The sequence below is a fragment of the Seriola lalandi genome, unplaced genomic scaffold (assembly GCF_002814215.2).
Source record: "Seriola lalandi dorsalis isolate HSWRI2012SDOR001 ecotype SW California unplaced genomic scaffold, Sedor1 jcf7180002054244, whole genome shotgun sequence".
NCBI classification, from domain to species: Eukaryota; Metazoa; Chordata; class Actinopteri; order Carangiformes; family Carangidae; genus Seriola; species Seriola lalandi.
Genome location: NW_019524797.1, coordinates 251,912 through 267,291, shown reverse-complemented (window position 1 = coordinate 267,291; position 15,380 = coordinate 251,912). Strand labels below are relative to the sequence as shown.

Here is a 15,380-nt window from a genome sequence, read left to right as displayed (position 1 = left end):
TAATTTGTCAACATTTTTTTTTTTTTTATTTGCTTTGCAAACGATTCTTGGCTGATTGCAGGTACCAGGATTTTGGTGACAACATCTTTCTTTTTTTTTTTTCCCACAGCACACCATACACATAGTATTTAAAATGTGAATACTTGAAGAATTGCAACAAATGACACATATTAACATACCCTACATGTCCAAAGAAGACATGTAGAATTAAAAGATTACAAAAATGTTATTTAACATAACACAACATAAGTAACATCTACATGTTCATTTGTGAAATCAACAAAGAAAACAATGATTTAAAATCCATTTCTTGGTTTGAATTGTGGAATATGTATAAAGTAATTATTACATTATGGTAGATGTCTCATGAAACACGATCTGTTTCATGTAGCTCTGATAACTGGCATGGATAGGCAGGTAGCTAAAGAAGGAGCAGTGTTGCATAATTCGTGGGCAAAGTTGTATATACTTCCAATACAATACAAACTATCAAAATACATTAACTTAGAAATTCAGCTGTTTCTTGTTTTCAAGCAATTTTGGAATTACTGCACCTCTTTACATTGCTTCAAATCAGTGCACCGATAGATCGTAATACTCGAGTAAAGCCTTGTTCATGACGAACAGTAAACACACAGATGATCAAATGACTCATAAGCTTGTAAGGCAGATGAGCCCCCGGGTGCATCGAAGTATTGCAGGATATAATCCTTTGTTCTTAGATCAGTTAAAAATAACAAACAAACGATTAACAGGGGCGGTATGTGGGACAACCCACCGTGAGATAAATGTTCCAAAGTGTAATGTTAGTGTAGACAGGAGGCCAGGGCTAGGAAATAACTCAACAGACACCGGTCACTGGAAATTCTACACTGTCAAACAGATGTGGTGTCAATTTCCCACCAAACAACTCTACTGAGCTGCACCCTGTTCCTGTTGCTAATGTTGCACAACAGCCACAAGCAGCCACTAAACTTCTAATGTAATTTCCGATCACAAGGTTTCTCAAGTATGGCAATCAACGCAGTGGATGATGAAAAAGAAACCTGTTTATGTTTACTGACAGTCAAGAAAAAAAAGAAAAAGGTGATTGAAACGGTCTGGCTCTCCTCCTCTTTACACATTTCGTTTGTGACATGGAGGTGATGCTTGAGAGCACATCTGTCTGTTTGTGACTTCACCACACTACACACCAGTTTAAGTAAAATATTGTTGAAGCCTGATTGTTATTAAGTAACTACAGATGAGTGACTAGTTAAAAGGAAAAACCTGAAAAATGCATAGTCTCCTCCAGGATGACAATGGCCCCATCCAAAGGGGATGAATGATCACTGAATGGTTTGATGAGTATGAAAATGATGCGAGTCAGATGCTGTGGCCTTCACAGTCACCAGATCTCAACCCAGCTGAACACCAATGGGAGATTTTGGACTGACAACACCTCACTAAGAAACTTTATGATGGTTTTTCCTTTAATTCGTCTCCTGTCTATATTTTAAATAAAAAGGTATTATCAACACAACTGAGAATAAAATACAGACTTTTAGGCTTTTGCATCTACAAAATGGATCCATCTTGTAGAGAATAAATAAAAATTGGAAGTATAGAAATGGGAAGAACAAACCATGATCAAAGTATGACAATCAAAATAAAAAGTAAAATAAAGTGACAAAGCTATAAATTTCAAGAACAAAACTCGGAAGCAAATGATTTTTTTTTTTAATTAAAATTGAGTTTGTAGTAATAAAATTAATTTTTTCATCATCTGATTAAAAAGTTGCTCCCTTGCTCCCAATGCCACTTGTGCAGTACACCTCAGGTATTTTAAATTGCACACTTATAATAATACCAACAATACTGAACTCTGGGTTTATCACCTGCATGACCTCTGAAAGGATAATGGTGTTGTATTTTTAAAGCCAGTGTCTTTGAGTCTGAGCCTTCATCAGGGCCATAGACTGAATTATGTTGGTGTTAACATTGTTCTCAGTATAACAAGCGTTGCTGAGGTTTTTATTTTCATCCTTCTCACTCTGTGGATAACCCACCGTGTGTTCAAGAGGCAATTAACCGTCTCCTCATAACCCAAATTAAATGGAATGAAGCAATAAACCATGTTCAAAAGTGACATGAAGTCTGGAAACCAGACAGACTCCGTGGTCTGTGTTTTTCTGCCTCTTTAATCAGAGAAGATCATCTCTGACTGGTCGATTAACAGCCACTATAAGCGACTTGATTACAAACTGCACCCAACTATTTACAACAGAGAGAAGTGAATTCTCTCTTCTCTCCCAAACTGCTAACAAAGCTGATAACATCACAACGTAACGAGGGAAAGTTGGCACCGAAAAAGACGACATTCATCAAATGGACCTAGAAGAGCACGTGGCCTGCTTGAAAGAAAATACAAAACAAAGCTAAAGTCAGATTTGGCCTTAGCGGTGCTTGCATAATGTATCCACCATGAAAGTCATTTTTGGCGGGTTACATTTTTGTTAGCCTGGCAGTAACTAAACATCCCCTCCTGAGAAACTATGTTTAACGATGACTTGAATGATACAAGCTGGCAAGAAGTTTGTATATCCCTGATTGTTGTGACCATGGAAACTACACACATATAGCAATGTGTATTGCTTTAAAAAAAAAAAAAAAAAAAAAAAAAAGAAATGGCTACTAATTAAGTACTTCAACAGGCCATTAAAAAGGATGTTTAAGTACATGGTATCAGCCACTGAACAACACTTATGGAAATGTTCCTCTAAAAGCCATTTTGATGTTTCCTATCGATCTATATAAATATAAAGACCTACTTGTTAAGTGCTGATAATACAAGAACCTCTATGAGGACACTGTTAAACCCTACTTCAGTAGGAATAGTAAATCTGTTCATTCTTTAGTGGTTTAAAAAATGATTTTACAATACACTTAACAGTAAAAAGAAAATCCCCCAAAATTACTGACAGTGGTTGCATGCATGACTGTGCATGTTGTTAGAGGTCTCTTCATGTACTGTGATGACTTCCATGTCCACAGTGTTATATTGCACAATCTCTGGTTTTACTAATGTTACGCTGGCATCCGTTCTCAGATGAGATGTAAAAACAGGTGCAGAAAAAACACTGAAAGACGTCCAGCAGGCTTGTGCTAAACTTAAAAAGACTGATCTCAGACAGCGTACTGGAGTCTGGATTGTAAAATGTAAATAATCAAAGAGCTATGCTTTAAGTGCTTGAAATAGCTCCCAAATGGTCAATGCTGTGCAGAGAATACAAGGCCAAAGAAGGTAAGTGCATGCCCAGATATGACATGTATCTAGCAGAATACACACTTTCATCAGTGCAGCACAACAATGAATCAACGTGCTACTCTGCAGTCATCTGTGTCCACTAAACAAGTAAGTTTGGTCCATCCCTTACTTCACTTTCACTGTAAGCTGTTGTTATCGTCACATCGTAGATGATGAGACTGTGTCCTTGTCTCTGTAAATGTCTCTCCTCACTTTCATGTGCTGGTCCATTCTTCAGTGCCTTTGCATAAGCTTGGTCAACACCGAGCGCGACAACAGACAGACTCCATTGAAATGTGCTCAGTTTTGCACCCACACAAGGACACATTTTTTTTTTAAAAATGCAATGTGAAAAAAAAAGTACTGATGGGGCAAAGAAAAAAATGGAAATAAGCAACAAAAAAAAGCCCACAAGTGCTTCTTTAAAGTCTTGCTGGCTGGCATGATGCACTGAGAATCAGCCCCACACAGAAAAGACACTGTTCATCACCATCATTTGGTCTCATACTATACTCTCATTGGCAGGCTTCTTCATCAGTTTCGTAGAGAGCAAAGAATGCTGGGAAGAGTTAGACTCCTTGGCTTCAGGAATGAGCAGACGTACTTTCTGGTTAGTTCTTCTCCACTCAGAGTACAGCTGACAGTGGTAGCGGAAAGATACCTGCAGAGACAACCAGGTAGGAGAGGAGGATGATATAGCATGAATTACTTCAATGTACTTTAAAAAGGGCTGCATTACAGTAAAGCCACAGCCTGATGTATGTGAATTTATTTTTTACCAGGGTCCAGAGAACATAGATGGTGAAGAGGGCGATGGTGAGGGCTATGAGGCCCACGGCCTGCAGCCAGCTCCCCAGTTGAAGGTGGTCCTGAGCGCCCCTCAGGCACAGCCAGCCTGAAATGGCTGCTAGGGGCGTAATGAACAGGAAGCACACCATGTCACAGAACAGCGTCCTCTTCTCATTACGAGGGCCAGGGTCCCGCAGCCACTGTGGGAAGTGAAAGAAAGGCAATAGAGAGAAAGGGGAAAGAAAGGGGAAAAACAGATCTTAAGTCATTCAAGAAAAGAAAAGACTCACTATGATGAAACGGCAAGCAAGCAGGAAGTAGAGATGTTAAAAAAAAGAAAAGCCTCTTTACATTTACACATGCACAATCATTCACACAATGAAGCCCTGCCAATGAGAATAACAAGGGCAAGAAGAAAGATTGATGCAGACAAGGCAAAGGGCATTGACCTTTGTTACCTCTGTGAGAGGCCTTGGTCGGCGCTCAATGCTGAACTCTGTGTGGCAGAGCTCACAGTAGCTGGTGTTGGAAGATGACAGCCACTTCTCCAAGCAGCTCTTGTGCACTGCGCCCAGGGTGCCTGTGCAGTCACAAGGGGACAGGAGACCCTCACTGTTGCCTCCTTCATGGCAAATACGACAGATGGGACCATCACTGTGACAAAATGAAAAAAAATTACTAAAATGCTGAAGGGAATTGCCACACAGCAAAGACATTCAACTCTACACCAGTTCAAAGTTAACAGATATTTACTTGAGAATTTTCTGAGAGAGGAAATCCCAGCATTAATCAGTATAGGGAACCAGAATCACATGATCACAAGCTCCAAATATATGATTGTGTAGTGAAACTAGGGGATAATCTCATTACTAATTACAATATTGATTGATTGATAGATACATAGAAAGATAATTTATTTATCCCCTAGGGGAAATTCATGTATTGCGTATTCAATTAAAAATATATTATATACAGAAACCTCAAAAATGGATGAAATACACAAAAAGATCAGAGGATGAATAGGGAGGCTACCATAAACACACATATATATACTATATATTTTGGTAACACTTTTAAGTCCCCCATATTTATAACTTTTAAGCAGTGAATAAACATTTAAAAAATGGCTTATAACACACTAAAATGAAGTTATGAGCACATTTAAAGTGTTTATCAATGTAGAATATTTGTCACCAATTGTAACATCTCCTATGAAGACGTATTTTACATTGCTACACCTGTGTTTTACTAAATTGTCATTCGTTATCCGTTTAAACACCTTCACTTATGGGTGCTGACAGAAGGAGGTACAGTAGTGATCAAATACATTTATAAACACTTCCATCTGCTTAGGACTACATAATAGTGTATAAACCATTTATTAAACATTTGAAAAGGCTTAAAGTAAAATGTTACTTTCTTCCCCCTGATACATATATAATAATTACATAAAAATGTATACATGAGTAATACGTTCCAACAAATCCGAGATTAACCTCAAAATGAGGCTATAATCTGAAAAATAACCATAATATCCTAAATGCGATTCAATAAATAATTATATAATATGTAACGTAACAAACCTTACAAGATTTAGAAAAAATTAAGAAGCCTACAGGGTATAAATAGTTAAGATAAATACCTACAAGGAGAACCTCGAACAGCACGCCTTTTTCACAGAACACATTTTGATGTATCACAGTGGGGAAAGCACCGGTGTGAATAATAAAATTAACAATGATGCCTGATTTCCGTTTAGCTGCTTCAGTTTCAGGGTCCAGCATGTTGGCTCGTTGTCACACTGAGACGCTTGAATAGCAAGTAAGTAAAACATTATATTTATACATCACTTTTCAAAACCAGAGACACAATGTCCTTCACAGTTACAGAAAGACGATAAAAGCATTTCAATAAATAAACGCGCCATACTAACAATAGTAACAGTGAGTAAAAATTGGTCAAGAAATAAGAACAAATCAGAATCAGGGCAAAGAAGCATCAATACAATGCCTTTGAGAATAAATAGGATTTGGATTAGATTAAAAACACTAGAATAGAAGAGGAAAACAAATGCCATTGTTACTATCATTAGTAATTCCTGTGCTTTTCTACTACGAGTCAAAATGTGCGCTGTAAAAAGGCGTACATCATGAATCAAGAGGCAGTTATGCCTCTGTGAGCTGCTTGTCCAGGACATTTCTGTTCATGTTAACTGCACAGGACTGTTAAAATTCAAACATCTGTCCCAAGAGGACAGGTAGGCGTAAATCAGCCTCACCTTTGTGTGCCCATGGGTTTGAGCACAGAGGACAGCAACCGCCCATCTATGGCTGTGACCTGGGTGACATAGAGCGCCTGGCACCCGTCACCACTTGCCTCCTCCACACTCTTCCATAGACCCGTGCTACTGGCGCAGTCACACAGAGAGCCAGGCAGGTGGCAACACCCGCCTGTCGTCATGGTTACAGTGTCCAGACGCTGGCTGTAGAGATGGCGGTGAGGGTGTGAAGGCTCAGAATATAGGGATGAAGGAGGGATCAGGAAGCACGAACTCTGCTCTTCCACGCGTTGGGGAAGTGTAGTTTCTACAAACAGAGGAAGAGAGAAGGACTGAGAGTTAATGGCTTTTTCACATAAACAATATCAGTGCTGGAAAAAAGTGCGTTTACTCAAGTAGTGTAATGAAGTAGAATTTTGAGGTACATGGGCTTGAGTATTTCCATTTTATACTACTTTGTACTCAATATATTGTACTACATTTATTTTACAACTATAAATAGATTCAGATTATTAACGAAAATATAAATCAACAAATAAATTATTATGCATTATTGTAGCTAAAACTACCCAGCAGCATTTTAAAATTAGCCTTTACCAGCTACAACATCAAAGCAATCCTTAGACACTGATGAATCAATAATTTTAATCCAATAACATAAAATATATTGAAATGAAATGAAATGGGCATTTCCACATGAGTACTTTCACTTTCAGTAATTTGAAGTACTAACGTATCCCAATACATTCTAAAATCATTCAGAAGCTAAAGTAAGCTGCCTCAAAAGCAAAATATAAACAGAGTAAAGATACAGCAGTTAGATGTAAACTCAAAATAGTGAAATGAGACAAGATATTGTATGTCATATATACATATCATATAAACCGTACCAAAGCAACAGTCAGTCAAGTATATTATCAACAGTATTGTGACAATATCATGATTTTTCTGAATTACAATTAGGCCAAGACAGCCTAGTTCTAGGTACACTTAGCTATATGTTATGACAGAGTTCATCTTGAAGTGTGCTTCATGGACCAATGATTTCCTGCCATGTGAGAATAACTAACATTATCTACACAGACATTTTGTCATTTAAAAGAAAGCTGTCTGTTTGGAGATGGGCCAATTTGCCCAAAGCATCTGCTAATCCATTGTAAAAGCAAGTTTGATCGTCTGTGGCAGCGAGTGTGATGTGCAGCAGACTGATAAACAGCTGTCTCCCCTCAGATAACCCCTCACTAAAGATAAGGTAGCTAAAGACACAGATGAATTTGCTACAGCCTGTAGTTTATGTGTTGCTGTCGAAATGGATAAATGGATATTTCTAAGTGTAATGTTTTTATTGTGATGAGACAATAGATACAGTAAGAGTAATAACATGAGCAACAATTTCCAAAAAAGCTTGTGTCTGATACATGTGTAGGCATTTCAAGTTTTTCTTTAAAATGCCACTCATACTTGTGTATTGGTCAGGGGTAAATACTGGGTTGTTGTTGCTGTTCACATAAGGCCTGGCTCTCCAAATGTAGCTGTACATGTCGCTGCATTACTCCATTAATCCAGTCCTTATATGATCCTTTGTGCTCAACACTGATGTTGTTGTGTTGTTTTTAAACAGGAGGTTTAACATGGCAGATGGTGCAGAAATTCTTGCGATAATTTATGGGGTATCGTGTCTTTATTCTATCTTCTTATAAATAATAAATACAACAATTTACACTCTATAATGATAAATACAGGTTTTGGAGAAAAAACATTTGATCTAAAACTAAAACAGAGCCGCAGTAATTTGAGTGTTGTAACATTTCTTTGTATTATAATTATATGTTTCTTTTCTATAACATTTACATTGCTGAATATTAGTTTTTGCCACTGCAGTGATCCAATATCCAAATGGTTGACAGTTTAAACTTGTCTGCTATTAGCTATGGTGCTCTTAACCACGCCATGGCTGTTAAAGCCAGACTTAACAGAGCCAGACAATAAAAAAATATATAAAAAAGCTTTGTGAGACTGGTTATCCAGGGGATAAAGCCTGAAGGCCTGAAACTGAATTTTTCAGATGAAATTTTAACCCCATTTAAATTAATGGAAAACAGTTACAGTATCCCTCCATGGAGGCACGATTAAGAGGAACAATCCCTGACCCCAAAAAAACAAAAAGGGTAGGCCCAAAACTCAGACAAGTCTTTTAAACCTAGTGATGCATATAGACACACAGACTAATGCATTTTCAAATCAAATCTTCAGATGAGAAACTTACATTCAATTACACTGTATGTAACTGTAACCTTTCGAAAAATAGTCATGGACATACATATTGCTACATTATGCCTTTTAAAAAAACTACCCTGCTGACAAAGTAATTTTCCTTTTCATTCCGACTCAATGCAGCTAACATTGCCGCGGCAGCCAGATGTTACAGCTTTGATCCAGACTACCATCTGGATCTGAGAGGGTTGTGTCATGTCTATATCATAATGTGCTACAACTGCGTTGCGGCACAAATTGCCCTGTGTATAGCAGTGCTGCAGGTTTACATATTTAGGACATAAGCACCGGCTATCCACGTCCATTTTGTTGTCACTATCAATTTGCTGCCTGATTTCATTGTCCAGTAAATAAACGCGGCCAGTCGGTGCCCGTCACAGCTGTTTTGTCTGCTAGCTGCCAGCTGTCAGCAGCTACAGTGAGCCGCTAGCCGTCGGCTGCTGTCAAAATAAAGACTAAAAAGGTCTACTCACCCCCGTGTGGTCTTCTTTATCAGTGTTTTACGGCGACAGGCATTATCGCCCTATTATATTCGCATCTCCTCCTCGTTTCATGTTTCGCTGTGTGTATGAATTGGTCAAATCGCAGCACTCCCGTTGGCTAATGCTAGACGCTGTTCAGCTCTGTGCTAGCTGGAGGTTCTCAGCTGGTATCACACAGCGGGCCAGACTTCCGCTTTCCCAGGTCTTTAAATACACCCAGGAGGCTCATCAGCTGTCTGCCTCTGCGTTGAACACATCAACACAGGCTAACTGAGAGCCCAACACCATCCGGACGAATTCAGATGGGGTTGTGAATAACAGCTTACCAAAATGAAGGGAGGGGCGCTAACCCGAAAACATCACATGGGCAAAACGTCCAGGAAAAATAAGCAGAAGTAGGACTGTATTTTTTTTTGATTGTGGTTAACGATGCTTGTGAAGCCAGAGAACTATGTAATTAACCATGTTAGTTTGAACAAGCAATCTACAACCTTATTATCATTTACAAAGTTGTACATAATAAACCCATTTTTATTAAAATTAAGTGGTTTTAAAAATTAGTTTAAATGAAAATGAAAAATGTCTGAAGCCAAGTATCCAGTACTTTAAGGAGCCTGCCTCTGATACATAAATGCAGTGAAGTGTTAGATGATCTGGCCATCATGTGTGTGGATTTGTAAAGGCAGAGTGTCAGGTGAGGCTGCATGCATGTTTGTACATGCTGTGTACAAACAGCTCCACTGACTCTATGACAGTTGCTAAACAACAGTGGCAGACACAGTGTTGAGTTATGGGCTCACTGAGTGAGTAATGTATCCAAAAATAAGTATGCCTGCTTCATGTGAATTAGGTTTATTTATTCTTCAGTATTTTCTGTGTAGTGTTAAAGTAGCAAAACAAGTTTATGTTTGCTGACTTTACACCTATTATTTGAAGAAATGTGAAATTTCACGAGACATAATGCATCGAATCAATCACACATGGAAGCATTTCTACCAGATGGGTGAAAGTGGCTTTTCAGCCAACCATGTAAACAATTTGCATTTCTGACTTTCAGTTCCATTTTACCTACTAACAACTGCTTCCGGCTGGAGTCGAAGTGAAAATGTTCTCAGATTACACACACATTTTTATCCATTCTCCTTTAACAGATATCACATTCACATTCAAGGTACATGAGGGGAAATTGCTTTAAAAAAAAAAAAAGAAGAAGCATAACAAATAGTGCATTTTGTTCTTTTCAGCCAACACAGTTTCCCTTACAAGCATCAGGAAAATATAATTGAATAATAAAGATGTTGAGTGTATTTAAAAATATAAGATGATTTATTCCACTGAAATTTTGGACATAAGTGCAAGAAAGATTTTCATTTTAAGACAGCCTGCTAGGCGTGTCCCAGGCTGATACTATTTTCATTTCATTAAAAAAAAAATTCATCACAATTTATAACAACACTTTTGCTATGTAGCATTACACAATTTTTTCCCCAAATAGCCTGGACTGGATTGGCCAAATTCAGCAATGGTCTGCAATACTAGCAGCCTTGAACACGCATAAATAAGAAAACCCAAACTGATACTGATTGCATCTGTCTCCTTTGGTATCTTTGTGCACTAAGATTAACACACATACACACACACACACACACACACACACACATTCATACATGCACACACAAATAAAAACACTTCATTTGTTTCACACTTGCCCATATTAAGTCAGACAGTCACAGCCAGTCTGGCTCATGCTAATTTAATGCCACAGAGGGCACAGGGCTCAGAGGGGGAAATTAAAATTAAATAGGCAACCACAAACTCCAAATTGAGTATACATTAATACTCCAAAGTATTGATGCATTACCTTCTTCTCCTCTCCTCTTCTACACCCGTATTGCATGACAGGCAGAATCAGGTCAACTAGACATGAAACCAGGATTCCACTTTAACAGATCATAAGTCATTGCAGGCTGAGAAAAGGAGACAAGTAGTAACCACTTGGAACACTAATAAAGAGGCCTGCTAATCCCTCACCGTTCCTTCAACAGGAGCAGGTCAATAGGACCATAACGCTGGTTAATTAAAAAGGAAATTGTAGTTTACTACAGCTTTGAGATCAGCCTCATAATAGCAAACACTTCCTCCCTCTCAAAGCTATTATGAGGTCATAAAGTTATATTGACACAGGTTGAAATCAGATCAGAGGAAGAAAAAAACAAACAAAAAAGAAACCAGCAAAAAGGAATGTCAGCTACAAGAGTCTTGGATCAGAGACATCTGAACCAATGAGGGTATCATGTTGACAGCAGCGTGACAGCTGAAGTAAAGCAGAGGCAAAGAGAGGAAAGACTGACAGAAAGTCAAACAGGAAAAGAAAACACAAGTATCACAGGCTTTGACAGCAGGGGAGTTTGTTGCCCCTCTGCCCGTCCATCGTTGGGGGGACGCTTATGTCCACTACATTGTTGCCTGGAGAATCATCATGTGCAGATCTGTCCGATATTTGCCTTTGAGATACAATACGGTAGATTTCTATGAGAGAAAACAGTGACGGTTCAGTAAAATTAGGAGTCATGTAACCTTGAGGATTTATGGCAAGCTGCAAATTATGTTCAGCAATTTATCACTTTTCCTACCTGTCAGAATGTTCTTAAAGGCTTCTTCTACATTAGTGGAGTCCAAGGCTGAGGTTTCAATAAATGAGAGAGTGTTCTTTTCTGAGTATGAGAAATAGTGGACACAACATAAATTTTACACATCTTGGATAATAACTTACAAGGTTCAGCATATTTGTCAAGTAAATGGTTTGTTTAAGTGGTCAAACCGAGGAGTGTTTTCTTGTTTGTTTGTGTTTTAAAGAATTCTCCTTAAATTCCATGACTCTGTTTTAAATGCATTGTTGTTTACCTAGTGGCAACACTAACCTGCAAAGGCCCGAGCCTCATCAGTGGGCACTGCCCTGAGGTGGCGGAGGTCGCTCTTGTTTCCAACCAGCATGATGACAATGTTGTTGTCAGCGTGGTCCCTCAGCTCCTTCAGCCAGCGTTCAACGTTCTCATACGTCAGGTGCTTGGCGATGTCGTAAACCAGGAGGGCCCCCACTGCACCTCGGTAATACCTGGTTACCGGATAAAACCAGACGAGTACATCAACTCTATTGTTGTTTTTCCCTGCACAATATACACTTGTATAAACACTTAAAAAACACAAACTCACGCTGAAGTGATTGCTCTGTAGCGTTCCTGTCCAGCTGTGTCCCATATTTGAGCCTTTATCGTCTTGCCGTCCACCTGGATGCTGCGGGTGGCAAACTCCACACCGATGGTGCTCTTGCTCTCCAGGTTGAACTCATTTCTTGTGAAACGGGACAGCAGGTTACTCTTCCCCACTCCAGAGTCTCCGATTAGTACAACTAGAACCAAAACACACACACCCCACAAAAAAATTACAACTGAAGTCTGACAAACTTTAAAATATGAATGATCATGCTGGAGCTGAGCTTGCAGTCTCCCTATCCATACTGCATTGTACAGAATCAGTGAGAGCAACATTTCTAAGCTTTAGTCCAGTCTGTGAAGTCATTTCAGATCACCTTTGTAGATCACAAATGTAAAAATATACATACAGTACAGTGCAGTGCATATTAAGTATTTTATAAGTTACAGCAAGATCTTTTTCTATTAGTTCTGGTCCTGCTCACGGACTTCCACTTTAATCTGTATGACATTCATTTCCCATCATGTTAAGGATGCACTGATTAGTTAGATAAATTCACTGTTTTTATTACTGTTTTATAATGTAACAATTAGGTTTTCTTATTACCATAGGTCTGTAATTGCCTTTGTCTCCTAATTTAAGTTTTAACTGTAGCTCTTCTTAACCCCAACGATACTGATAAAAGATGAAGCGTATCAGCAACACAGAGAAAATCAGGGAGCGGTTATGTTCACTGCTTAACAACTTGACAACTTAGCTAAGTGGCCTGAGCTTTGATAACTCTTTAAGTAAACCCGTTTTAATGTACAGCTTCTGTCAGAGAGCAGCCATTGACTCTCTTGTCGTTTCGGGTGAACGTCAGGTCATCTCAGGTGATTGTTTATAACGAGGCCAGGTAGCTTTCATGTTAGCATGCTAGCTGCTTATATAGCCGCTTAGTTAACTAACGTTAGCCTGCTAATTCCCCAAGCGTTGAATGCCATCACTGGACTCGATGGTTGGTTTGCGAGGTTAAAAATCAGACTATTGGGGAGGAATTGTTCTAGTACTACACACAGCTGGGTGAATTTATAATAGGTAGTAGTGGTGGCTACAGAGTTAGCTCGACAGTCGTCATGTTATCATGTTATCGTGTACCACTTTGCTACTAGCAGAGCTGACTTTAGCATTAACGCTGGCTTAGTTGACTTCCTCAGTTCCTCCTTCTGTCACGAACTGTTATTAAGAGGACGAACGCGCTGTCATTCGTCCACCTTTAAAGAAGAAATTACCTTTGAACAAGTAGTCGTATTCATCATCTCGGGTTCCCATTTTACAACACTAGTTTTTGTACTTTTGAAGTACTTTCCCACAAACAACAACAACAGCCCTCTTCGCCGGCAGCTAGTAGGAACCGCCTTCAAGGAAGAGCATTGGCACGTGAGTTTAGCAACGTCGATTTGGACCAATTGGAAAAGTTATCTTATAGACTGACAAAAAGATTAACCAATCAACTGCTTCCTTTGGAAAATGCTGACCAATCATCGTGCACAGCAGAGAACACGAAGAGGCAGTGCACCCTTTGTTCTCCAAAGTTTGACGCCCTGTCTTCTTGCAGATTGAGCAATATCCATCTGATTTAAATATTTTCCAGTATGCAGGTTGTTTCACAAACACGGTTAGCTGTCACAATTCGAGGTAATCTAACTGTTAAATTAGTTTTATAGGCAAATTGCATACAACCGCATTTGGCAAATATCATACATGTCAGGAGTAACTTGTAATGTTATTGTAGTTGAAGTTAGCATGTGCGCTAACGTTAAACTGTAAAACCAGTGTAAAACATATACTTCCCTTGTGTTTTAAATTGGTTCTGCTGCAGAACATGAACAGACTTCTGAACAGTTTCTCCCTCAGACTGTGAGTTTGGTGCATATAAACTGTGTCACACACTCAGACTGATGATCAATAACGGCTCCTGGACTTTTTGCACATTACCTCCATCACTCATGGACAGCTGCAATAGCTTTCAGTCAACCTGTCAGACTGTTGCACTATCCTCTCTTAGCTATGAAGTATTATTTTTACATTTCTACTATAATTTCTACTTGTTACTAAATACGATTTATCCACCCCTCTTTATTATGCAAACTTTTATCTTTAATTTGTCAGCTACAGATGATTGTAAATTGCACGCATTATTTAATTCATCAATTTATTACATTCTTTTGTACACCTCTCCAATGGTGTAAATTGATGAAATTAATGTAGATTTAATGTTAAAAAAAGTTTTTTATGAAGCTTTGCTTTGTTGGTTTTTATGGAGCATGTCTGGTCACAACACATTGAAGTTTTTCCTGAATTTGTAATTAATCACAAGACTTTCTATGTTGGCTTTAATAAACAACAATGATGTGTAGAAATGTTTAAATGTGGCTCACCTTCAACAGTGACAATACAGGATCTAGAGATAGACATGAATGTCTGCTTCAGTTGAGGACTGGTTTGAGTATTAAATGAACAATCTTCTATATGACAAATATTTTTCTACACATTTTGTATAGGTCATGTCACAGGTCTTGATGGACAATGTATTAACTGACATTTACGCTGCGCATTACACTAACACAGATCACTTAAACTGGGTCACATGTGGGAGAAACACAAACCAAACATCGTTAGACTAACGTCGATTAAATGTACCTTTTTATTGGGCTTTGACTGAACACCTACATGGGCTAACCCAGGTAGACACAGGTTACCTGCACAGCGGGCCCAGGTACCGTTAGCATAGCAATCGCTATATGACAAATATTTTTCTACACATTTTGTATAGGTCATGTCACAGGTCTTGATGGACAATGTATTAACTGACATTTACGCTGCGCATTACACTAACACAGATCACTTAAACTGGGTCACATGTGGGAGAAACACAAACCAAACATCGTTAGACTAACGTCGATTAAATGTACCTTTTTATTGGGCTTTGATTGAACACCTACTGGTTTTACCAGGTGAAACCCGAACAAGACATTTTCAGGCAAACTTTGGTGAACTGAAAACACAATGACAACAC

The 15,380-nt window shown here is 38.7% G+C and overlaps 2 protein-coding genes across 3 annotated transcripts; both read right to left on the bottom strand.

Moving 5' to 3' along the window:
• On the bottom strand, positions 1-9,446 carry marchf2 (membrane-associated ring finger (C3HC4) 2). Of its 2 annotated transcripts, none has more exons than XM_023404433.2 (5): positions 9,101-9,446; positions 6,354-6,660; positions 4,525-4,729; positions 4,066-4,275; positions 1-3,947 (listed from the first exon to the last, which is right to left on the bottom strand). In XM_023404433.2, the coding sequence occupies exons 2-5, from the start codon at positions 6,533-6,535 to the stop codon at positions 3,789-3,791; spliced, it is 756 nt and encodes a 251-aa protein (XP_023260201.1). In that variant the 5' UTR covers positions 6,536-6,660; positions 9,101-9,446; the 3' UTR covers positions 1-3,788. The 2 variants fall into 2 exon arrangements, with proteins under 2 accessions (XP_023260201.1, XP_023260202.1); XM_023404434.2 differs by having other exon boundaries at positions 4,534-4,729; positions 9,101-9,443.
• Positions 9,447-9,945: 499 nt separating this feature from the next.
• Positions 9,946-13,722, bottom strand: LOC111653784 (ras-related protein Rab-11B-like). The gene is made up of 5 exons (XM_023404474.2): positions 13,594-13,722; positions 12,323-12,518; positions 12,031-12,224; positions 11,743-11,823; positions 9,946-11,638 (listed from the first exon to the last, which is right to left on the bottom strand). Exons 1-5 carry the CDS (start codon positions 13,631-13,633, stop codon positions 11,493-11,495), a joined length of 657 nt encoding a protein of 218 aa, XP_023260242.1. The 5' UTR covers positions 13,634-13,722; the 3' UTR covers positions 9,946-11,492.
• Positions 13,723-15,380: the final 1,658 nt, after the last annotated feature.